The sequence below is a fragment of the Egretta garzetta genome, unplaced genomic scaffold, assembly GCF_000687185.1.
Source record: "Egretta garzetta isolate BGI_Z169 unplaced genomic scaffold, ASM68718v1 scaffold114, whole genome shotgun sequence".
Classification (NCBI taxonomy): Eukaryota; Metazoa; Chordata; class Aves; order Pelecaniformes; family Ardeidae; genus Egretta; species Egretta garzetta.
The window spans coordinates 2,388,674-2,413,890 of NW_009259317.1; the positions used below are offsets into that span (position 1 = coordinate 2,388,674).

General features: G+C 41.4%; 2 protein-coding genes across 2 annotated transcripts in view; both read left to right on the forward strand.

The window, feature by feature from the left end:
* Positions 1–6,895: 6,895 nt before the first annotated feature.
* FGG (fibrinogen gamma chain) lies at positions 6,896–11,700 on the forward strand. Its single transcript, XM_009636482.2, has 9 exons — positions 6,896–6,970; positions 7,062–7,106; positions 7,560–7,743; positions 7,852–7,945; positions 8,924–9,054; positions 9,736–9,869; positions 9,986–10,170; positions 10,846–11,117; positions 11,501–11,700. The coding sequence occupies exons 1-9, from the start codon at positions 6,896–6,898 to the stop codon at positions 11,698–11,700; spliced, it is 1,320 nt and encodes a 439-aa protein (XP_009634777.2).
* Positions 11,701–18,712: 7,012 nt separating this feature from the next.
* FGA (fibrinogen alpha chain) overlaps positions 18,713–25,217 on the forward strand; it is a 6,765-nt gene continuing 260 nt past the window's right edge. The window contains exons 1-6 of the mRNA XM_009636483.2: positions 18,713–18,763; positions 20,524–20,652; positions 21,737–21,920; positions 22,225–22,370; positions 23,325–24,399; positions 24,777–25,217. The exon at positions 24,777–25,217 is cut by the window's right edge and continues 260 nt beyond it. Coding sequence (XP_009634778.1) covers positions 18,713–18,763; positions 20,524–20,652; positions 21,737–21,920; positions 22,225–22,370; positions 23,325–24,399; positions 24,777–25,217 — 2,026 coding nt within the window. The remainder of the gene's footprint in view (positions 18,764–20,523; positions 20,653–21,736; positions 21,921–22,224; positions 22,371–23,324; positions 24,400–24,776) is intronic.

Below are 25,217 nucleotides of genomic sequence, written 5' to 3' on the forward strand. Positions count from 1 at the left end.
GGCCTAACTTTTGATTATTAAATTATTAAAGTATTTAATTATTATGTTGAAAGCTTGCAAGTTTTGAGTCCTTACATACTAGTAAATATCCAAATAATCACAGTCTGAAAAAAAAAATGTTATGTATGCATAGCTGACTCCAGATAGCTTTGTCCTAAATACACCAATGTATATTTATTGTAGCTCCTTAAAAGTAAACTTTGAAGCAAGAACCAGAAGGAGCACTGCCTGGTACAAAAAATGCAGCTATCTAAAGCTAAACCTAAAGAAAAATGCTTTCTGTAGTTAAATTTTAAAGTGTCTTCCATGTGCGTTTCAATATGGAATATGCTGCAGTAAGATGCCAACATACTGTAACATAGCAGGAGACATGGCTAATCCTCAGCAAGTCTTGCAGCGGTCTCAAATCCTGTGGCGAAATTCAAATGCAGTTTACCTTCACTGGTGCCATAATCAACATGCTGCAGTCTCCCCTCACTTCTGTGCTTAAACATATCCAAAATAAATGCCAATCACAAACGAACGTAATCATTTATCACCCATGAGTAAAACTCCTACTGAAACGGGTTGGGCCAAGATTTCATGCTGCAAAACTGAATTTCTGGAGGTGAGAAGGCAATGCTGTTCAAACATTGAACCGGAGGCCGGTAGGTGGCTGTGTTTGACCACGGTCCGCACCTGCCTCGAATGCAAAACGATCCCCGGCCCCAGAAAGGGTCATCTAGTCCCGCCAGCATCCCCTGTGCTGTCTGCACTGTGCAGAGAGGCAAATGTGTGCATTTACCCCCAGATGAACGCACGCATGTTATCTGTATTAAGGTATGAATAGTCACACGTGCATGCGTACGTTGGTAGAACAGTCTTGGAATCTAGAAGGTGCTTTGTTCTTGTAATTTCTTTCAAATATTTTTGTAGCATGGATTTTGATGGCAACTGCTCATAGTTCTGAGATGGGCTGGCTCTTGCTTTGTCAGAAACCATTTCAAAGCCCTTATGGAGCATGAATACAATTTTAGCAAATTTGCAGATGGATGCTTACATGCATGTGAGAGAACTAACATCCAACAGTAAGCGTAAGATCCTAAGACAGGGCTGCAGTAACGATTAGTTCGGAGCCCAGGGTTTCATGCGTGAGGTTAGGATTGTTTTGATGAAGACAGAAGCAAGTTATTTAGAGGCTCTTTTCCAGGTAGGCTCGGGAAGCAATGTTCTGTGATGGTCAAGTTGTAATCTTGAGATTTTGGCCTTTATGTGATTGAACAGATTTTAGAAACAGTTTATTGCTTTTTGAGGACATCAGATGGCACTGTTTGGTTGTCGGTGAAGCCCAGAAGCAGCTACAGTCAGTAACAAGCCTATGTGAAATTCATACACGGAGGTGCTAGTAAAAAACTTTTGTGGCCTATATAGGGGATACGGGTCAACAATAATAGACGCCATAACTCTATTGCATGGTGGGAATCTACATCCACTGGCTCCATTGCTTAATGTACAACTTTTAAGAGTAAGCCAGATTTTTAATTCAACTCATAAATTGCAAGAAGGAAGGGGAAAAAAAAAGTCTTCTGGCTTTAACTTTTACGCTGGAGAAAGAAAAAGGTTACAGAGTAAAAAAAAAAAAAGAATATAATTTTTTTCCTGTTCATGGTTCAAATATAGGTCAGTCTGAGATTCAGTTTCCTTCAGTGATCCTAAATACTTAGATTTATTTTGATTATGCTAGTGCCATTAAGATTTTAAATGTAGGCCTGTGCTTCCCTCCCTGTAAACAGATTTGTCCACCAGCACGGAGCACAGATGATGTGTAAAAAAAATGTGAAATTCATTCTTCTGCTGCCATCATCCTGAATTAATAGCCTTCAGAGCTAATCCTGGAAGTCAGGGAGTACAACACAGAGTACATTTTTTTCCAAAGCAAATACACTTTCCATTATTTTTCTAGGGTTTTTCTGACAGTCGGGCTTCCTCTGATTGCTTAAAAAAGTACAAGCAAAGTATGTCACAGACCAGGGGCTTATTGTGAAATATATTACATTTTTGCTGTATTTCCTTTAATGTCACTGTAAATATGTTCCTGTCCAAACCAATACTATCAGCAGATACTGACAAATATTTTAGTTTATTGAGGAGGCTCTGTTTAGTTTATTGAGGCTCTGTCCTCTCAACTAATTACAAAATATTCTGCAAATATTTGAATTTATTACTTATCTCATTCCCACAAATTAGTGCATCTCTTTGTTTAACAAATGGAGTTCACTGTTCCTGCCCTCAAGGTAAAGCATACATTGCAATCTCTCCTTTGCAGACAATCTGAAAACCAACCTTTCCTAAGTGAATCAACAGTTGAAAATGATCTCTGTAAATCAGTAAAGGGAGAGAATTTGCCATGTTGCATCTAATACCCCTACAGAAGGCACAAACAACTCAAAGCTCAATAACGTTGTTTGACTGATCCCAACTCATGGTTTGGGGGTTTGTAGTATTTACTAGATTTTTAGCACGTTGAAGTAGAACATCCAACGCTCTGGGACTCAGAAAAACCTCGGTTGTGACAATGCAATAATACATGGGATCTTCTGCATTATCTTGATTTAGTTCCTTTGTAACACAATTCTGTTGTTTTTAGGGATATGCTCTCTCTTAATTCCTTAACACTTGAATGAAGTTTAAATAAAACCTGAAATGTATGAAAGTAAGTAAGCATTAAAAAGAAAGACTTACAGGGTTTTTTAAAAGTAAGATAATAGCTCATTCAAACCATCAAACATCTGGCTTATGGACTCGAGATACTTTTAGAAGTACTGTACTGTAAAGATGACGTGCCTTTATTTTTGCCCTTATTAATTGTTAAATACTTTTCAAAATTTTTTTGTAATAATATTTTAAATCAAAATAAGAACTATGTATTAAAACAACGATGCATTAGCTACAAAAAAACCCCTTGGTTATTCTTTGCAGCAATCAAAGGGGCTTTTACATAGCTATATGCTGTAGAAAAAGTACTGGAAAAAATGACCACCAGAACATGTGTTGCAAACCAAATGACTTTTTGCAACCATGCATCAGTGTAGTTTCCCTGCTTAAATGTAAAGAAATAGAATATTCCATCATTATTTAAGAATGCCTTCTAAAGTGAGTGAACTTTCTGTATTCACAGCGCGCATACAGCAAAATATCCCATGAATTCCTTCCAAACTGGAAAGCCGTAGCTGACATGAGATACATACATTTCATACTTTTCCCCAGAAACAGAACCGTCTACAGCCTGTATTTGAACTGAAGCATGGCGAGTAGTATCTGTGCTGGTCTTGGAAGCGAAAAGGCCTCTCCCACGCAGAGCAAGTGAGAGCAGATTTTTGCTGACTCACGAATCCTCCAGGCGTTTCACTTCAGGAAGGGTGAGGAAGAAGCCTGTTGCATGGAGTGGACTATTGGATTGGCAAAAATGTTGCCATTTCCCTTTTGCCTATGTTTTGAATACCGAAAGAGAAAGAGAAAGATGAATTACAAACACTTTTTTTTCATTTTCACTTTTTTGCTTCTGTTTGTAAAGCAGTTGGCTTTATAGCACACTAGCAGCGTAACGTCAGCACTAGATAGCTTTTTAGTCATCTCTGTCCTCCTAATTATCACTCACTCATTGGTTGACCTAGTGAAAGGGATCCTGCCCACTAATGCGTATAGCTTACTAGTAGTACAAGCAGGGTGATGCATATCAATTATGGATAGCAAAGCAAAGGAGCCAATTTTTTTCAATATTTACTTTTTGGAGGTTTTCAACATTTTTTTTTAATTTATTTTTACGTAAGGAAATAAATTTCTGGAGCATTGGGAAAAAAAAAGGCAAGTTCAAGTCAAGTCCACCGAACACTTTCAGTTAAAACAATAACAGCCCCCCCATTAGAAATGTTAAAATGGATCGCTGTAGCATTTCTGAAATGGTATAGGCTGATTTTTCAAGTGAAATTCTTAAGGCATGTAAGTATGAGTTTTAAGTTTAAAAACCAGTTGTTTTTCCAAGGCAGCCATAAGAAAGCTCTGATATTCAGAAACTAATTTACAAACACAAGCATATTTCTTCTGATTTCTATTTCTGAGAGATTTACTACTAATAATGGGAAGGTGTTGGATAGTCTCCCAGTGGCTGTTTGACAAAAATACTGAGCAAAATTGAGTTGAAGCAGTTAAACAAATAATGATTCACCTTTACTATCTATTCAAAAATAAATTGCAAGGAAAAAGTAAACTGACTTTAAGAACTTTTCCTTCTGCCTGTGCTACATGAATCGTTCCTCATTTATTACCAAATCAGCAAACAGACTTACTGGAAAGAAAAAACTGGCCAGAAAATCAACACAGTCAAATTGTGCTGGACACATATCAAGGTACAACTAGGTCCCTAGTGCATTTGTTTGGTAAATGGGTCAGCTCTTTTGCAGCCAGGACCAGCCAAGACAAAATGATATGAAAGGGAGGAAAAGGACACGGCCATTCAAAAAAAACCTACATAGCCATTCCACTGAGAACACATGTTGTTGTCAACTTAATGAAAAGCAGGAACAAGCTATTTCTGAGTGATACAAGGTGAAAACACACAAGAAAAGAGAAGGAAGCACAGATATGAAAGGATTGATTATTCAAGGCTAAATCGTGACCATGTAATTGGTAAAGCAAACAAAAAAATTGTCAGTTTTAAATATTTACATCTTCTGCTAAGAAGTACAAGAGGCTGCAACCAGAAATACAACTAGGCAACACTTGCAAATGCAGTGTACGCGTATTTGGTAACCATTAAAGCAATGTTTAGTATCAGTTCATTCATAAATGTCAATCTATACAGCGATAATTTTGTGTTATTGCTGTTAACTCTGAAAGAGTCTCAAACCTGTGTGTGCTACTATTAGTGATAAAAGGGAAGGCTACATTCTTTACCCTGTTCAAGGATGAGGGATACCTGAATTGTGTTATGTCGTTCACCTACCAGGCCACAAACATTATGTGCCCATCCGCCATCTTGAGTGTACCTCTGTGGTGGAAGATGGGCCACTTATTTTACGAAGTTCATACCAGCAACCTCCTCACACTATATAATCGTATCTAAGGGAATCCTGGTGTTGCATAGCCACTGAGATTGTACCTCCAGGATCCTCTGGACCCCATGTCATGACCTGCAGCCAATGAAGCAGCAAAGCAAACTCGAGGAACGCATGAGCAGCTGTGGCAAGGAGATTCACTGGTAGTTTCCTGAGGCCATGTTAACAGCACTAATGAAGCAACAACAGAAAACACAAGAGCAGGTAGACTTTTACCCAATTTTATTTACTTTATTTTCACTCTTTCAGAAACAGAACTAACCATGTAAAAGGTGGAGCCATGTCCTATTTGTAGCAGTAAGGACAACAGAAGCATGTTCAGCACATGATTCCTGAAGGTTAATTAATGCTGGATTGGGAAGGGTAAACATCTAGCATCAGTCATCTGATGGAAAGGACTTTTGGTAGCCTGGCAGCTAACTCACTGATCATCAGTACCATCACTGGAAAGCTGATTCTCCCATGAGCAGTGCTTCAGCTTCACCTAAGAGTCCCATAAATTTGATTTTTAGCATCATAAATGCTCAGATTTCCTTCTGGCAATATGTGTCTGGATCCTCAAACATGATGGGAGCCTTCTGGTTGACCAGATGTGACCAGGTGTAACCAGATGAAAAGGGGATATACAGGTCAGGAACTCACCATGTTTCAGGGCAAAATCATATCTGATTTTGTAATAATACAACACCTAGATTCTCTAGAGCGCTTCTGTCCATGGATTTTAAATACCTATTAAGCAAAGTTGAAATGTGCTGTACAGTGGTGAAGCCATTTGCCTGAAATCACAAAGCTGACCCCAGTAACAACAGATCCAGCAGTCAGCCCCAGTCCCACCATTCTTGTAATCATTTGGTCAAACACGTATTGAAGTCAAAAGCCTCATTCAGCGTTGTGCCATCACATGGGATATTGTACAGCCACAAAAGCAGGCTTTCTCTGGAGAAGCCACAGCCTCAAGATCAGGTGCAGGGCATGAGTAGAAAAGCATTCATGCTATTAATGTAGATAGTAAGCAGAAGCACATACATAAAATAATTGGGCTGGGATAAAACCCGTAGCAGAAGAGGGAGCCTGTCACTGGTCTTGTAGGTGTGTTGAATAGGGCAGGTACTGACATTAGTTCCCCAGCAAGGAAGCTTTGATCAAAGTCGTTCAGATGGACTCCTTGTGTTGAAGGATACGGAAGATTCGTGCTTTCATTGCCTGTGAGAAATACCACAGGCTTCTTCTCCAGACATGCCACTGCCCAACGTGACTTCATACCTTTCCCTGCCTCAGTTTTGTCGTGTGCAGAAGAGGGAGAATGAGGTCAATTGTCTTTGCTAAGCACACTGAGATCTGTGGCGGGAAAGCGCTACATAACCACAAAATAGTATTTATTGTTAGGCTATTGGTAGTTGTTACACATAATTCAGATAGCTACTGTGGCTTTTCCTTGTGCTGTTTAAGTGAAATTTCTGCTAGCCCCCATCCTGAAACCATGTGTGAGTTTCCTTGGCGCTGCTGTTACTAGGAGTAGCATCTCCATGCCTTGCCCCACCTGAGACCTCCCCTAAGACCTCCTGTCTGGAGCAGAGATCAAGCGGGTAAGTGGGAAGCAGGTTCTGAAAATGGGAGGAGTAAGCAAATTGTGCAAATTCTGGGAATCCACCTCAACCCCCTACTCCACCTCTTCCCGCCACCTCCTGGTGCCCGCCCCCAGCTTCAGCCTGCTCCCTTAAACTGCTGCCGCCCTGTGCTGGGTTGAACATTTTCAGCTGCTGATTCGCACACGGCAGTCGGCAGCGCCTGGTGGGACAGACATGATGGTGCTGAGGTTACGCAGCTGGGCTCCCCTGGGGCCTCTTCTCTCCCTGCTCTTTTCTACCAGCATGGCGGTAAGTGAAGAGGCAGTGTTAGAAAATATGTCGGCGCGGAAAGCGCTCTTGGGGAAAATTCACTGAAAACGGTCTTCTTTCTTCTCTTCAGTACATTCCTACCGAAGAAAACTGCTGCATATTAGATGAACGATTTGTAAGTACCTGAACAATTTTCTTTTATCTTAAGAGTCTAATTAAAGCTTTCCTACGCTGATTATTAACTACAGTTATCACTTGTACCTTTATTTGATCTTCACTGTTGTTTTCGATACTTATTAAACGCGCTGTGCTTAAGCCTGTTATCTACTAATAGAGGCATATGCTTGGTAAAAATGTAGGGGAGGAGGCTTCGCTGTTGACAAAAGCATATATCCAGAAGACAATATGAATAACAGCATGCACCCTTTTCTTGCTCTGTGTGTGTGTATTTACTTACAGTGTGAAACTAAGCTGCCTCTGCAAATTCAAATACTGCACACACAGATGCCTGCCCTTTTTTATCCGCAATCATTTGTATAAGCGGTGCCTGAAAGTTCCCCTGCCCAAATATTCCACTCTCCTTTTTTTGCTCCTGAAACATTGCCAATTATTGTTATTTCCTCTTTAGGGTAGCTACTGCCCCACAACCTGTGGCATTGCAGATTTCTTTAATAAATACCATCTCACTATGGATAAAGAACTGGAGCAAATGGAGAGAATTCTGCGGCTAATTGCTAACTCCACAGGATCAGCAGAACAGCTGATTCACCACATCCAAAGCCTCTATCCTTCAGAGAAGCAGACACTACCAGGTGAGAATATAAAAATAACTACACAACTGAAAAAATATCATTTAGGTAGTTTTCTAGTTTTCTAATTTGCCTAATTGCAATGATGTTATACCTTTGTCTGTTTTACAGGTTCAGTTGATGATTTTACTCAGAAGTCCAGGAAACTAATTGAAGAAATTATCAGATATGAAACCACTATTTTGTCTCATGAAAGTACTATACAGTAGGTATCTTCCACCTTTCATGTCGATTGACAATCCAAATAGTTTTCTTTCTGTTCTTTCATCAAGTGCAGCTAAGGCTCCCTCACAAGATTTTTTGTGCCCACACTGTCATTAGTAGCCACCTAGCAAAACACAGAAGGATCATGAGGATCTGATATTGCATTCTCTTCTCATCTGCATAAGCCATTAATTATGCAAGAAGTGCAAGATAAGAATGTCAGGAAGCAGGGCGATATTTTTATTTATGCTTCTTCTGCTGTGCCAGCTACTCCTAAAATTTTTTTCATGACCTTTGGAGATTTTATTTATGTGAGTTTGTGCTGTAATGCAGAGAGCGTGGAATATTTGTAGTGTAATTCACTCTGGCTAATTTTGCGTATCCATGAAAATCAGCTCAGTTACATTGATATAAATCATAAGTAACTATACACTCAGTGGTAGTCTTTCATAAATTGACATTGAAAATAAAATTGAAAGCATCATTAACTTTTCTAAATCTTAAGGATATGGTTTTTTGACCTGAATGTAGAAAAGTCTCCCCTTCTATAACATTCTACCAAAGATGATTTAGGCATTCTGACAGTTGATTTAGGCATTCTGACAGTTGCAGCAGTTTTATTTACAGCATTTGTATTTTACAAATGCATGCATAATTAAAGAGGAACAATTTATCATTTACTTCAGGAAAGCAAAGAAAAACTTTCCATAGAGTTATAGTCATACATTAATTACTGGTTTGAGTTTTGCTGATTAGAGTCAGGTCAAGCTTTGCATGCTTTTGCATGCAGTTTAAGTGCGTGCTTTCCCATTTTGGCTAGTTTCCTCAACTTTAAATATCAGTGCTAATAGAGGCACCCCCTTTTACACGTGTGTATGTAGCAGCATGCTACATAGGTGAGGCATGTGTGCAGGGAAACATGTATTACATTTTCAGAAGCATGTGAAACAACAAGCCATTTTTATGTCTCTCTGTCCAGACAGTTGACAGAAAAACATATATCGAACAGCAACAAGATCACACAGCTGAAACAGAAGATTGCCCAGCTTGACTCACTCTGTCAGGAGCCATGCAGAGACACGGCTGAAATACATGACACAACTGGAAGAGGTGCACAAAATGCTTCTTGTATGGCAGAGGGTTAAATCAGTAACAAGTATTGCCAGTTGGCATCACAGCGATGAGTTATTTGTAATCTTGCAGGCCATAGATTTCTGCAAAGGCATAGAAGATTGCCAGTTATGAAACCCGTCAAACCTGGATCAATATAAGTGCTAGGCAGATGCTCTGCAAACAGGGCACTCAGATGGAACAGAGGCCTTGCTTGCTTCTTCAGCCTTTTTGGCCAAAATATGATAATCCCAAAATGTATGCTAAACATGAGGGACAGGAGGAGAGTTTCTATGGACATAAGACAAACAGAAGGTAGCTTATTATCACATTTCTACTGAGCCACCTGAAAAAAATTAGTAATTCCATTAGCTCAAAAAATGCCAGCTCAAAAAATGCCAGCTTTGTTGCTGTAGAAATGAATGCAATGCCTGTATTTTGCATTCAAGTTGCTTAAGCTGTATGTGAGACTAAATTCCTCCTCATCTTACACAAGTTTGGTGACCTTTAGTAGGATTTTATGGCAATGACATTGAAGTATGTGGATTAAATAGCTAACTTTGCAACAATGACACTAAGATGAATTGTATTTCTTGCACTAAGGAAGTTCCAATATCAAGTAAAAGTAAGGATAGAACTGTAGCTATGTTAATAATGATCCTCTGAATATCTTTCCTTCAGATTGTCAAGACGTTGCAAACAGAGGTGCCAGAAAAAGTGGTCTTTACTTTATCAAGCCTCAAAAGGCCAAGCAGTCATTCCTAGTCTACTGTGAGATTGACTCATATGGCAACGGCTGGACAGTATTACAGAGGGTATGCCACTTATATATTATTATCATAAGCAAGATTATTGCATCAGCACTTTTTAGGTACTGCCATAAGATACATAACTTTTTGACTGAGGTTTTTTGTTTTGTTTTTTCCCCCAGAGACTGGACGGGAGTGAGGACTTCAAGAAAAATTGGGTTCAGTACAAGGAAGGATTTGGACGTCTGTCTCCAGATGACACCACTGAGTTCTGGCTGGGCAATGAAAAGATTCATTTAATAACTACGCAGTCCACTCTGCCATACGTGTTGCGAATAGAACTGGAGGACTGGAATGGCGAAAAAGGGTACTTGCTCATGATGCTTCTGAAAATGACAGCTTAAAACCTACCGCTCCCACTGCAGCGTCAGTTTGTACGGCTCTCTGAAAAAATGATGAGCTCTTAGACCTGCTAACATGCATAGGACACTGCATTTGAAAAGGAATCTGTTTCTTCTCTTCAAGTTCCTTCATGTCTTACGCATCTTACGGACTAGATGATCATTGTAGGTCCCTTCCAACTGAACTGAACTGTCCTGTCCTGTCCTGTCCTATCCTATCCTATCCTATCCTATTCTATCCTATGTATTCTATTCTACGTATTCCATTCTCCAGGAGGGCTTGCAATCCTTGCTATCTCTTGAGACATCTGCTCCTTCCTCCCACCAAGAATGTCCTCATGACCTAGGTAAGCCTAAGCATTATGAACCCAGGAGATATATATATGCGTGTGTTTATATAGTGTATATCTTTCATACGTCACTGAAGACTGGTAGTCAGAAAACATGTGTGATGCTGGAGCACAAAAGTGTTTGGATGTACGTCATTGAACTGAGGCACACAGTCATGCAAAACTGATTCCTTTTCAAATGCTAGGGTGCCATAAATGCCTTTTCTGCAGTGCTAACACCTATGTATTTTTTATTGGTGAATGTACTGGGAATGCAACATGCTCATATTCATCGTTATCCTTTATTAACAGCACTGCTGACTACGCTGTATTCAAAGTGGGAAGTGAAGATGACAAGTATCGAATGACTTATGCCTACTTTCTTGGTGGCAACGCTGGAGATGCCTTTGATGGCTTTGATTTTGGAAGAAATCCAAGTGACAAATCCTTTACCTCTCATAATGGCATGCAGTTCAGTACCTATGATAACGACAATGATAGGTTCTCTGGCAACTGTGCTGATGAGTCTGGATGGTGGATGAACAGTTGTCATGCTGGCCACCTCAATGGCAAATATTATATAGGTAAAGTATCTTCTAAATACCTATAGCCCAGGACACCACATTTCAGTGGCAAAGAAAAATGAATCGTTTTCATTGAGTATGTCTTGCCATCTGGTTTTTCCAAAGCTGGAATAACTTTTCCGTTTTTATCATTACTTCAGTTTATTATTATTTCAGTTTTGCCGTAACTGAAAACACCAGCAGTAGGAACTTGTGTCTGCTCTCCAGCCCGTAGTGGGACAATTAGTCCTGAGTGAAGGAAGACTAGGGGGAGCAGGGTAGTGAGCGGGGCCTGTTAGCATGCCCAGGGATGCCATGGAGTTGTTAGTAGCAAAAAAAATGTATGGACACATTTACTACTTCAGAAAGCAACTAACTGTGTTTCTCCAACTGATACCTTTTAGGTGGTGTGTATGCATCGCAAGATGCTGGTCCAGATGGAAATGACAATGGCATTATCTGGGCAACCTGGCGTGACCAGTGGTACTCCATGAAGAAAACTGCAATGAAAGTTATCCAGTTGAACAGACTGCAAGTGGATGGACAGCAGCACGCCTTAGGCAGCGTCAAACAGGTTCAACCACAGGGCCGAGGAGATATTTAAAATGAAAACAGAACATAGTTATAATTTCAAATGCTGCTGATGGACAGCTGAAGTGTTAAGCCCACTACATCTTAGAGAAGTTGGCTTTGTTTACTATTTTGTCACAAAAATATTTGTCCTTTGATTTTAGTATACCTTCCACTCTACTGTTTCTTTTAACAGATAGATAAATGGAGAGTCTCATGATCAGAAATAATTCCTTGCCTTCGTGTGTTTTAAATGCTACATTTTTTATTTCCAACAAGTATAACTATGTATGAACACTATCAACATGTCATCATAATCTTATGTGCTTTTTACTTTAGAAGAACATTAAAAGGCTCCTCTTTTTTTTCTGTTATAGGTTGGAGACTCATAAAGGGACAATTTCACAAAGACTGATCTGAACAAGGAAAACAAAAATCTTTTAACTCTTAGACACTGAACTTACCTAACATCACACAGTTCAGTTTTGACAGTAAAACACTGTTGACTGTAACATGCCCAAGCCTTTTCCCTGACCAGTGCTTATGTACATGGTTGTTTTTTTTCTGTACAAATTCTCAATAAATTTTTGATTATTACATAAAATCTGAACTTGTTATCTATGCTCTACTATTGGCCCAGCAAAACAAAGTAAACTGTATGATGGTTGGAAGGTTACTGTGATCAAACTTGCTGAAGGCTACTTAACTGAGCTTATCATGAAGTAATGAATACATTTTCAATCGGGATGTCTTAGGAAGTATATTATCGATGACCAAGAACAGATATTTTATTCCAGAGCATACATATTAGCAAGTTTCTCAAATAATATTCACAAACAATGTTTTGTTTGCCAAATAGCAGATAGTATTACACTGTACAATTATTATTCCTGAATTCATGAATATTCATGAATTTTTATAAATTAATGTAATGTACTTACTGGCACTGTCAGACCAAAAAATGTTAACATTTGCAGCATAAATTCATTGTATTTCACTTGCATTTTCTTTTCCTAGATACGGTAATATTTTTCCATGTGATCCACGTGAACAAACTCACAGGACAGATCAAGAACAGCAAAGAGTTTTCAATGCTGTCTGAATGTACTCACTGAGAATATTTGATGAGTGCATTTGAGGGGCGCATTAGCAAATCAGATTGGGTTTGTGGATAAATTGCTCAACAAAAAATACATTCAGAGCTAGAATTGAAATTTTTTTATATGTATATATATAAAAATACATATATATAGTTGATACATTAAGAAATGAAATATTACATGTGTCTTGGTCTTTATTAGCTACTATCAAGAGGCCAGAAGGTCAGCTGGTATTTCTGAATAGCACATTCAGACTCTTTATTTTAAAGTCAGAGAGACACTACACTAGTAAGACAGATCTTGAAGGTTGTTTATGCTGCCTCAGCGCTTTCCCAGTTTTCGTGCCCAGGTGTCTGGCAAGGCTGCTGCTGCGCCCCTTTCCCTGGGTCTGAGTCTCCATAGCATAACAAGCTGCTGTCCCTCTGTCATTTTTACGGAGGTTGTTTTGACTTAGCTCAAGTTTTACCCTTAAGCCAAAGTGTAAGAGGATGGCAGGTTTCTTAGGAGTAAGTGAGAAGAAGCCATCATCAGCACAGGGTCACCAACAGCCTTGATGCCCAATTCCTGAACGTTTTTGTGCAGTGAGGCCTCTGCTGTGGTTCCTTGCAACTGAAGTGGTATGCAGAGAGAGGTCTGTGGGAAGGATGTGAGTGGAGGGTTGATAAGCCCAGTCTGATCCTGGTTCTGCAAACAGCGACTTGAGTGGCACTGGCCAAGTCCCTTCTGCTTTCTGTTTTCCATTTATCCCGCCTGTGACATGACTTTAAGGTTGTTTTTAGTTATATATTTGCAACATGGAATTAAAAACACTCCTCTCATCTCTGTCACTTTGACTTCCGTGTCCACACTCCTCTAGGTCTGAGCTGTGATTTGCCTTTCCAGTTTAGCTTTTGGCTGCAATGATTTGTTTGATGACAAACTGCTGTAACTACATGCATCTCACTGTGTGAGCTGGCATTTTATGTGTTGCTCTCCAGAACTAAGATTTACTTATTCTTCCAGTTGATTTGTTGTGTGGTGTCCTAAGGTTTCACAAATCATTTTGAACCTCTTTGGAGAGGACGATCTGCTCAAGCAGCCAGGAGGGTCAGAGCTATCGACTCCAAAAAGCCTGATCTTTCACGCAAGTCCTACACCAGAGCTCACCAGGGCCTCTGCAGGATCCCAGCCCACAGTGATATTGTCTGGGTCCTGAAAGAAGACTAGCAAGATTCAGGCCCTTTGGAGATCCTTTCTACTGTTTACAATCCTCTAACTATCAGAAAGGGGCCTGAAAAGATCTCCTATTTCTTCTCTTAGAGAGACAATAACAGTCTCAGTATTATTTTTTGCAAGTAAATCCACTGCAACTTGACTCAATGCCCATTTTTTGTATACTGAGAGGTCATATTCTCTTTCCTGTATCAGTCTTTATCATACGTGACCCTCAGACCATAGCCTATTGTGAAAGTCATCTGTATTTAGGCAAGCCTGTCCCCCTCTGAGTTTATAAGAAGTTCATTATAGGATTTGATGGCTACAATGAATTTACCTTTCTTTCACACCTTGTGCTTGAAGTCATCCTTCTGAAGACCACTGTAGCACAGAACAGAGGAACTGGGAACAGAAATACTTTGTCTTTTGCATGCTCACTCCAAAGCAAAAAAAAAAAAAAAGAATAAAAAGTGAATGGCGAAGGAATAGAGGTAGAACGAGGCAAATAAGGTGGACAGACTGGAGGACTTGCTGAATCCTTCAGTCCCTGGGATGCTGCATGGGGAAAATGTGGGACCAGATGATAGTAATGAACTCAAAAGAGTTAAGTAGTCTGAGGAGTATATGAAGAGAAAGCAGAGCTGAGAGCTGGGGCGGAAGGAGGAGGGAGCTTAAGCCAAGGTATCCAGAAGAGGGACAGGAATGAGCAGGTAAGAGGAGGCGAAGGCACCGCTCAGAAACTGGTGGTGGGGACCGGTGGTAGGACAGGAGACAGGGGCATGGCTGCGCAAACAAGAGCTGGCTCACATCTAGGGCACACAAACCAGGATTAAACCCAGACTCACCAACTATTGCTGTGGCAACCTGCCAAGAGCAGGGCAGCTGAAGTAGTAAACTGCACTTCTGTCCTTTGATCATGAATTGAAGCTAAATCCAAAGTTTATCTAGCTCTTGGCCCTTAGCCTTTCAAACAAACACAGGGAGAAGTGACTGGATGATTGCAACATGAAAGCAAAGGTACAGGCTGAAGGTCAGGCACAGATTCAGCCTTCAACTGGAAAGCCTGAGGAGCTACTCCTCCACCCCAGCTTCACATAGCAATCCTCTTTGCATGAAGCAGGAAACCCTTCTTAGCTTGCTGGAAGTTTATGATTGGTTATCAGCTTTTTCCAGTCCCTCTAGCCTTGGTGGCCGAGTTTTACTTGGACCAGAGCTTGTTTTCTGCGTTTGAAGGTCACCAAAGAGCTGTGGTCTCCATCAGGGTCAGAGGGTGCCTGGCACATGCTGCTGCTGTGTCCAGTGTTACCCTGGTAGCCGGTACCTGGGACACCACCTAGCAAATTGCTGCATCCTCTGTTAGCATGGTTGAAAAGGCAGAAATTCTTCTGCTTCATGTACTCTGACTACTCTTGATTTTTAAGACCTATTAATTTACAAAAATAATATTCAGAGATTATTGAAGAGCACAAAATCAAGCTCTTCCAAACCGGGAAAAGCCAGAAGGTGACATGTCCCATCACATCTGAATTATCATAGAATGTTTTGTGTTGGAAGGGACCCCTAGAGGTCATCTAGTGCAAGCCCCCTGCCATGGGCAGGGACACCACTAGCTAGATCAGGTTGCTCAGAGCCCTGTCCTACCTGGTCTTGAATGTTTCCAGGGACAGGGCATCTGCCACCTCTCTGGGCAACCTCCTCCAGTGCATCATCACCCTCATAGTGAAGAATTTCTTCCTTGTATCTAATCTAAAGCTCCCCTCTTTCAATTTAAAGCCATTACTCCTTATCCTACCACTACATGCCCTTGTAAAAAGTCCCTCTCCAGTTTACTTATGGCCCCCTTTAAGTACTGAAAAGCTGCAGTAAGGTCGCCCCACAGCCTTCTCTTCTTCAGGCTGAACAAGCCCAACTCTCTCAGCCTGTCCTCATAAGAGAGGTGCTCCAGCCCTCGGATCATTTTGTAGCCCTTGTCTGGACCCACTCCAACACTTCCATGTCCTTCTTGTGCTGAGGGCTCCAGAGCTGGACGCAGTACTCCAGGTGAGGTCTCACCAGAGCAGAGTAGAGGGGCAGAATCACCTCCCTCGACTTGCTGGATGGAATTATGAAGGATGCTTTAGTTGTTGCATAGGTTGTAATGCATGTAGTGAGTAGGACCAGGTGGGGCACCGCTGTCTCTCACTTGCAGATGATACCCTGCAGAATTGGGTGCTACTCCTGTGCTCATCACCTGGTTCCTGTGGGAGCAGAGGCAAGACACTCAGGTGTCTCAGAGCTGGCTGCTGGATATTCCTCCTGAGCCCCAGTGCAGGCACAGAGCTACAGCTGCTGTCAACAGGACCTGTGTGAGCTGAAGACTCAGACCAATGAAATGGATCCCAAAAATGAATAACTTCTTTTTGACTTAACTTTCTCACCTGGCTTCTGCAGCTGCAGAAAGGGGAAAGTTGGGCCCAGGGAATGAATGTTTGTAAAGTACTGGGGTAGCTGAGTGATGAGCACCATAGGAAAAATCCTTGAAGCTTTAGTCTGCAGAGCATCATCATGCGATGAAAAAGAGTGTACAGCTCTGGGCAGCTGCTGGCCTGCGAAGCACCATCCATGCTCAATGTGAGGAGGAAGGGGTTCAGTGGAAGAAATATTGCACATGATCCTGTGGTAAAACAAGGGTCCCTGAGGGTACACACAAGGAGAGCACATGAAGGTTGCACCTGCAATTCTTGTGTTCCTGAGCATGGAGGCCCTAAGGTTGTGATCTTTGAGCAGAGCATAGTATCTATCATGGAGGCTAACTTAGAGCTTGTTGGTTTGAGTGAGTGACCCTCCACAGACCCAGTAGATTTTGGATGAAGCCCATTTTATTCTGTTCTGTAAAATAATTAATCCTAATCCTGCAAGACTTCCTCTCATTGTGGTCTTTCCTCCTTTAAGCATTTTCTTGTCCTCTGAGCTTTTTATAATTCTTTCACAGAACTGCTGCAACAGAGTGAACAAAACAGTGTAGGACTTGGAGTGGGGAAGCATCACCAGTCTTACCCCCGCTGAAGTCAGCAGCTGAGTATTTTGGTGTGTAAGTATATTTATTATATGCTTTGAGCTCAGGAGCTGCCTTACAGACAATTATCAACCAAGCAACACAGCTATGGCTGGCTGATCTTCAAAGTGAGCAAAGGTAATATGTGGTCTGTTTGGACATTTGTTGCTGAAGTTAGTTGGGCTGTCTTTTGCTGAAATCAGAAGAGATTTGTTGCATCATAATATTACTGGCACTGCCCGGGAATCGACAGAAGACATTGCAAAGCGTGTTGTGGGGAACTGAAGTAAACAAAGCATCTTGTTTCAAAATGTGCACAGATAAACTTAAACCTTAAATACAACAGAAACCCTTTGTCTTGCAAAACCAGATCCTGATGATGTAGGTGTTAATCAATGTAGCACCATCCTGCTGAGCTCTTCTGCTACCTGAGGATATTAGTGATACTGGTGTAAGTTAAGTTAGGTTTAAGAGGGTTTTCCTAGTTAAGAGAAGCTTGAAACGCAAGGCCAGAAATGGGAGGAAACAAAGGGTCCAGTTCAACTGCAGTGAACTTTACATGGAGAAGGTTTCAAGCCTCATGAAGGCAAAAAACAAGAGGAAAAGCAGAGGAGAGGAGGATAAGACAAAACCTGAGAGGCTGCTGGAATGCATCCAAAGCTAAAATCAGCTATTTTGAATTAAATACATTGTAAAATGCCAGAGTCAAGCTTAAACATGTCCCTCTAAAGCAGAATATGATACGATGTTGCAACCTGTAGATGATGAAGACTTTCGTGAACATAATGTGGTTTTAAAAAGCCAGGAGAGAATTTTGTTCTTTCAAGTGATTAGGCCCACATTTGCTCCAACTTTTGATATGGGCAGCATCTCTCAGGTGCCCGACAGCCAGGTACAACACTCCCTGGTGACAGTAAGGCTTGTTACAGAGCTCGCAACAGCAGCACATTATCATCAATTGCCACACACCAACTCTACCCATTATACAAACGTTTAAGGAGACGTGACTTTGTTCTGGGACATTTTCAAGCATCACTCTTCATCAATATGTGTTCATTTCAAACAAATCCTACTTGATACAAAATTATAATATAACATTTGTGTAAGAGTATAATGTTAAACACATCATGCATTATACAAACACCAGTAAGGTCCAGCTGTAAACTGATGTAAGCTGGGCTCTGCACTCCTCAGGAATTCATTTCAGTTGGTGACCACATGGTCACAGGTTGACTGTATCAACCTTTCTTAGGCTAGTACTTGCTTTGGGACGGCCAGTGGCTTTCACAGCAGTGGAACACAGTCACAGAGAAAGGGCAAACCCATTACTTTCTTTTCCAAATATCAACTCTTCGATCATGCTAACTAAACAACTATCACACAGAGTACGTGTCTTCTGTCCTGCTAAGGCCTGCATACATCTTAGTTGAACACCCAGTTATGAGAAACTAAGTTTTAAACTGATTTTTTTCCTGGAATACATGGTGTTGCCTGCATGTTGGTGTTGTACAAACTTATCTGGAGCAAATAACATCAGAAACTTGTGCAAGAGGCATTAGGTAATCACCTAAGCGGGAAGGGAGCATTTGGCATGTTTTGTCTGCAAACAGAAGGGAGCATAATGATTAATCTCAGCTTTGCATTAAGGTTTAAATTGCACCAAAAGACAGGTGAAGAGCATCCTCTCAGTTAGAGTTCTGCTCGCCCTTCTCCTGAAGATGGTATCAATGAGGATCCTCTGTGTGTTGCTGTGCCTCAACTTAGCCTGGGTATGAGTTTGCTTACTTGATTCTTTTCATATCTTTCTGTTTTGAAGAGTGAGAGTTTATTTAATGTTCATTCATTAGACAGATACATTTTGGCTGTCACCTAGCTCGTAAAATCCAATGCACACACCTATGCACAAGCTTACTGTAACTACTTCACTGCCTGACTTTCAGCTGTAGTTCTTGAGTATCCAGCTCTCTACTTTTGCTTAATTCAGTTTTGCTGAAGCTGCCTGGCTTCAGGGGCAGCAAAGCAGGTACGTTAACATGAATTCATAGATTCATAGGTGATGCTGTAAGTCTTAAACCTAACTGACTGAATGTTAGTGGCTCCAGCCAGTCAGGAATTTTCATGATTATTTGGGTGAATTCTATCTTATTTGGATGGTACTTCAGCAGTATTTTCACGTACAAATGACACACAATGCCTTTATTATAAAACACACATTAAAACCCAATGATTTTTCTGGCAGCAATATCAGGTTAAACTGCAGCTAAGTAAGAATCAATTTTTAGATAAGGAATGTGATAGACTTGATTTTCAACTATGCTAATACAACCTTGCTCTTTTGTCATTTAGGTCTCAGCCCATAATCTTATGTTAGATTCTTTACATTTCTCTTTGTGACTGTTTTTTTGTAAGAACATGAATGTTTTAATAAATGACAGAACTGAAAGGGAGCAGATGTGACAAAGCAGAAGCACTCACACTGGAGCTGTCAATGCTGAAAGGGCGCAGACCACCTAGAAGTGGCATGAATCTGCTGATTTTAATACTGACACTTCAGTTCCCCGGGGCTGAGGTTCTGGCACTGGAGGCTAGAATTAGGAAAACTTTCTCTGCCTCAGAATTAATCATTAGTCATAATAATAATTAATCATTAATCTTTTCAAGCATTAATTATGCTGCTTGAAAGGAACTTAAGGGGTACAGAGGAATCCAGTCAGACCTAATTACATCTCAAGACCTAAACTGGGGCTTTCTTTTATGAAAAAATTATTATCCCATCCTTTACTGAGCCGTAACACAATAGGAATCCTCACAGTGTTTTGGCTTAGAATTAGCTTGTTTATATGCACTTTTGTTTCTTGTGTTTGAAGAAAATGTCAGTATATATATTCCTCTTCTTTCCCTTAGCACAGTGGAATCCACCCATCACTGACATTGTTGTTTTGGTAACGATGTCATCAGCTTTCTTGCTCTTTATGCCAGACAAAACCGTGCTACAAGCTTACAGTTCGCAACTGTGATTAAAATCAGAAATGCTAATGGCAAAACTCTCTTCATATATATCTTTAAGTCAGTTTTGTGTAGGCCGAAGGTGGTAGAATGAAAATAGAAATTAGGAATATTACAGCAAAAGAAAATAGAGCATAGGATTTTCAAAGTATTTGCTTTAATTTAACCAGTTTCAACCAAATTTAATTTTATATTAACTTGATTAAATTAATTATATTAACACAAGATTTCTGTGGAATAATATTATCATAATATAACCTGAGCATCACCAGCTCCCTCCAGAGCAGCATTAATTTTAAGATAGGAAAAACTTTATTCCTACAAAACAAGCAAAATAGTATCTTACAAGAAATGTCAGGAATAAAATCCTTGCACTGTTTGGTGTGATGCTTGCCGGATGGCTGTAATTGCCAGGTGTCAGCTATGCCACCGAGTGTTGGAGGACGTCAGCATTATGTTTCTGTTCTCTTGGCAGCTGTTTAGTTAATCTTGGTTTTGCTTTTCCCTTTATTCCTCCTGGCAGGCAGAAGAGGGAGAGACCACCTTTGAAAAGGAGGGCGCAGGACTGCGTGGTCCCAGGGGTGGGCAGCCCATGTTCCAGGCCAACTGCCAGTATGAGAAGAGCTGGCCCATCTGCGCAGACGACGACTGGGTGAGCAATGAGTTCTGGGGGCAAAAGCGGGGGCCATCAGTAGGGCGCTCACCGACCTCAGCCAAACCGCTACAGTGGGTGCCATGCAGCCAGGATGCGGTTGGGCTGTAGGTCTGAGGGAGGACAGGTAATGCTTCACGTCAGGGCAGCCTGGAGACATCTGCCGCGGGAGAGAAAGAAAGAAAGAAATTAAGAAAGAAAGAAAGAAATGAGGAGGAAAAGCGAGGGAGAAGAGAAGTTTGCAGGGGCGTAGAATCAGAAGAGAGAGTAAGGCTGGAAGAGAAAGATGATTATTTCAAGAAGGCTACTCCTAGAAAAAACGAGAAGGTTTTCTTTTCAGAATTTTGATATTGTCACTTTGGGAGTTGGTAAGAGAAAGGCACAGGAAAGAAAGATGTGCAACAAAGAAAATAAATAACTAGAAATAACTTACTCTTCACAAGTTGCTTTTTAGGGAATCTGATGACAAAATGTTCAGTAAAAGATTTGTAATGATTGACTGTATCTGTGCATAAACTGTTGATTTGTCTCCCTCTCGCCTCTTGCATCTCAGCCCGTCTCACTGCTACATTTCTCTGGTGAGATCTTGGCAAAGAGTTTTAGTCTGTAGGAATATTAAGTTTTTCTGAGGAAAATTTTGCTTAAATAAGTTGGCCTCTGACACCCTTGCTCCAACTGGACAACAAACTTTGACTATATATATATATATACATACACACACACTTTTTATATATATACACACAAATTTCACCCCTGAGGAACAAAGGAGAGGGAAAAGTAAAGGTTTACTTGATCCTCCCTTTATGGCAGGTTTCTGAGGATGTGCTTCACTGATTCCATCAGACCAGCCTTGGAGGCATAGGAGGTAAAGGATCAGCCCCTAGGTGGCTTGCACTAAGTCACACAAGTCCTCGGCGAAGTCGTCGGATGAATAGGACAGGACATCTGAAGAGAACTAGCGGAATCTTGCCCTCATTTTTTTTTAATGTGTTCTCAGTATTGGCCAAAAGTCTGCAAATGTAATGTTAAAAAAAGCTTTACTCGTGAAGATTTTAACACAATTATTTCCCTCTTCCAATCTTAGGGTACAAAATGTCCATCAGGCTGCAGAATGCAGGGACTGATTGATGAAACAGACCAGGATTATAATCACAGAATAGACAAAATCAAGAAGCTGCTCGCAGAAAATCAAAACAAATATAAAACATCCAATCAGATAATTATGGAAACCATAGGTGTACTAAAACCAGACCTGGACAGTGCTCAGCGTGAGTATCTTGCATCCAATTTTGTTATCCATGGCCGAATTTTTTTTTTTTTTTGGTGCATAAGCAATATGTAGTGAAAATATATGCTCCATTGGACTTTATTGTCAAGAGCCAGAATAAACATAGTTGTAGAAGACTCTTAACTGCTGACTAGTAAAAAAGTAAAAACTAATGTAATTTTTACCTGTTCAGTGCTGTGAGAAATATGTTCTTAATTACCTGTTTTAATTACGTATTTTAAAATACACCACTCTTTTAGGAAAGAAAATCACACATGCATAGGTGACATGCATTTCTGTTGCAGAGATTGATGAGACACATGGTCAGGTGTCAGGAGAACTGAGGCGGAGAATTCTGGCATTAAAGCACAGTGTTGTCACTCAAGTAAGCAGAATTAAAGCTCTGCAGAGCAGCATCCAGGAACAGGTGCTGGAGATGAAGCGCTTGGAGGTAGGTAGCTGCTATGAAATTCCCATTCTTTCCAGGGCTTGGCTACAGAAAGAGGGTCTGTTCATGACACCATACAGGGCGAGCAGTGCTCCCTCTGGAAAGAAAACATGATGCAATTCTCACAGGATCTGATCTGCTGAGGCAAATCCCCAAATGAGATGCTTTCTGAGCATGTTTTTCTTTTCCTGCTATGTGGGAACCAGCGTGAGCTCAGGTGGACTCCTAGTCCCACCTGCTGCTTCTGCTCTCCAACAGGCAGCAAGGATGTTGTGTCTGCTGATAACTGGCTCCGTCTGAGGCACTTCTCCTCCCATGGGGTGCTGCTGAGCAGCTAGGATGAGGGGGACCTGCCCTCTCCTTCCCCACTGCTGCCACCCCTGCCTACAGCCAGCACTGGCGTTAGAGCCCATGTTCCCAGGTTGCTGCTGGTTCCTTTGATGGTAACGCAAAGAAAAGTTCTGGCACAAACAGCGGTGTGGCGCAAAAGCCCGTTTTGATCCCCAGATGACAGATCCAGCTTTTGGATCCTTTGGGAAAGCAATGGTACCCCTAGGATGGCAGGCTTCACAGCAGGGCCATGACAAGTTCAGTATCTTCCCCTCTCCTTAGAGGATCCACTTCTGCCCCAGTCCCCAGGGAACATGCCCAGCTCTGTAGCATACCTGCCAAACCCAGGAAGACACCCCTACACCTCAAGAATAAAGGGAGCATAGATTGGGAATGTGCTACAATGTACTTCTCCATGGAGCTCATATGCACTGTGCTATTGCACGTGCCATATTCACAGTGGAAATAAACCAAGGGACGATTTCAAAACGGAGCTTTGGAAAAGCTTAGTTGTAGGTGGGAGGTACCAGGGCAGCTCCCACCTTTCCCCAGGCCAGTTAAAGTATATGCTTGCTTGAGACAGTCAGGAAAGCTCCCTAACCAAGTTATTTCTCTCTCTTTATGTAGGTGGACATTGATATTAAGATACGAGCTTGCAAAGGAACCTGTGCTAGAGGTTTTGATTACGAGGTGGACAAAGAAAGCTACAACACCATCCAGAGGCAGCTTACCCAAGCCAACTCCATCAACTTTCACCCAGAGCTTCAAACAATCCCCTTGAGCACACTGAAAATGAGGCCACTTAAGGACCCAAACGTTCCTGAGAATTTAAAGTATAAGCATCTGCCAGACATGCAAGCTCTGAACATAGTTGAAACCATCAAGCAGATGCAGGCGGTATTAGAAAAACCAGAAGCAGACATGAACCCCTCCCGAGGCGACAGTTCCTATCACACTACAGAATTGAGGGGGGATGAAACTTCACACACCAGAAAATTAGTTACTCCTATTCATGGGAGAGAAACCCCTAGTCTGGGAGACAAAACCTCCACTGTTCGTAGATGCACCAAAACTTCAACCACAAAAATTGTCACTGGCCCCGATGGCCCTGAAGAACGTGTAGTTGAAAAAATAGTTTCTTCTGATGGCTCAGACTGCTCCTATTTACATGGAGCAGGAAATGTTGAAGGGGAAGGGAGCATCTACCATGCTGGTGGGACACATGGCATCCACAAGCTAGAGAGGTTATTCCCCGAGCTAGAGTCATTTTTTACCCCCGACTTTTCATCCACTGACAGGCACTTTGCTGGATCTAGCAGCGTTTCAACTAGCAGCCATGTAACTGGCACAGGCAGCAGTCACTTAGGTACTGCAGCATCCAGTCATTCAGGGACTTATGGGAGGAAAGATGAATTTACAGACTTAGGAGAGGGGGAAGAAGATGACTTTAGAGAATTCCACCTTCAGCCATCTGGATTCCCATCCGGCAGTGCAAGTCACTCCAAGACTGTAGTGACCAGCGCCTCTTCTAGTTTCGGCAAGGGAGGCTCCACTTTCGAAACCAAATCACTAAAGACCCGTGAAATAACTGAGCAGCTAGGTGGGGTGCAACATGATCAGAGTGCAGAGGATACCCCAGACTTTCAGGCACGCAGCTTCAGACCGTCAGGAGTGAAGCAAAGGACAGCCAGCACTGGGAAAGGTACACAGGCATCAAAGAAGTAGTAATTGAGGTAGTGGAGCCAAACTATCCATAACCAAACTGACACACTGGTTTTAGATACTGCAGTACAACAGTGTGATGATAAAATGCAAATACTGTGTCTGTTTGTTGCCACCTCAGAAACAAAAAGGAAAATCTTTCATTAATGCTCGGTATTATATAGACAATTCACAGTTTAAGAAGTATGTAAAGTTTTCTTTTCTGAATTCTTTTTAATGTTGCCTGTCACTATACCTAGTGTAGTCCAAGACATGTTTAACAGTTTTCCTCTGAGCTATTGGTACTTGGATTCCTCTGAACCTTTTATTAAATTTTGCCGATAACTCCTGTCAAACCAGATCAACTTTTTTTTTTAGACTGTGATGATATCCGCCAGAAACACACTTTTGGTGCCAAAAGTGGCATTTTCAAAATCAAGCCAGCGGGATCCAATAAGGTTTTGTCAGTTTATTGCGACCAAGAGACCACTTTGGGAGGATGGCTATTGATCCAACAGAGAATGGATGGATCAGTGAATTTTAACCGGACCTGGCAAGACTACAAGAGAGGTTTCGGCAGCGTGGATGGCAGAGGGCGAGGAGAGTTCTGGCTGGGCAATGAAAACATACACTTGCTGACTCAGAATGACACTCTCCTTCGGGTAGAGTTAGAGGACTGGGATGGAAATGCCGTGTATGCAGAGTATATCGTACAGGTAGGGTCTGAAGCAGAAGGGTACGCCCTTGCCGTGTCCTCCTACGAGGGGACTGCCGGGGATGCGCTGATCGACGGCTGGCTGGAAGAGGGCACTGAATACA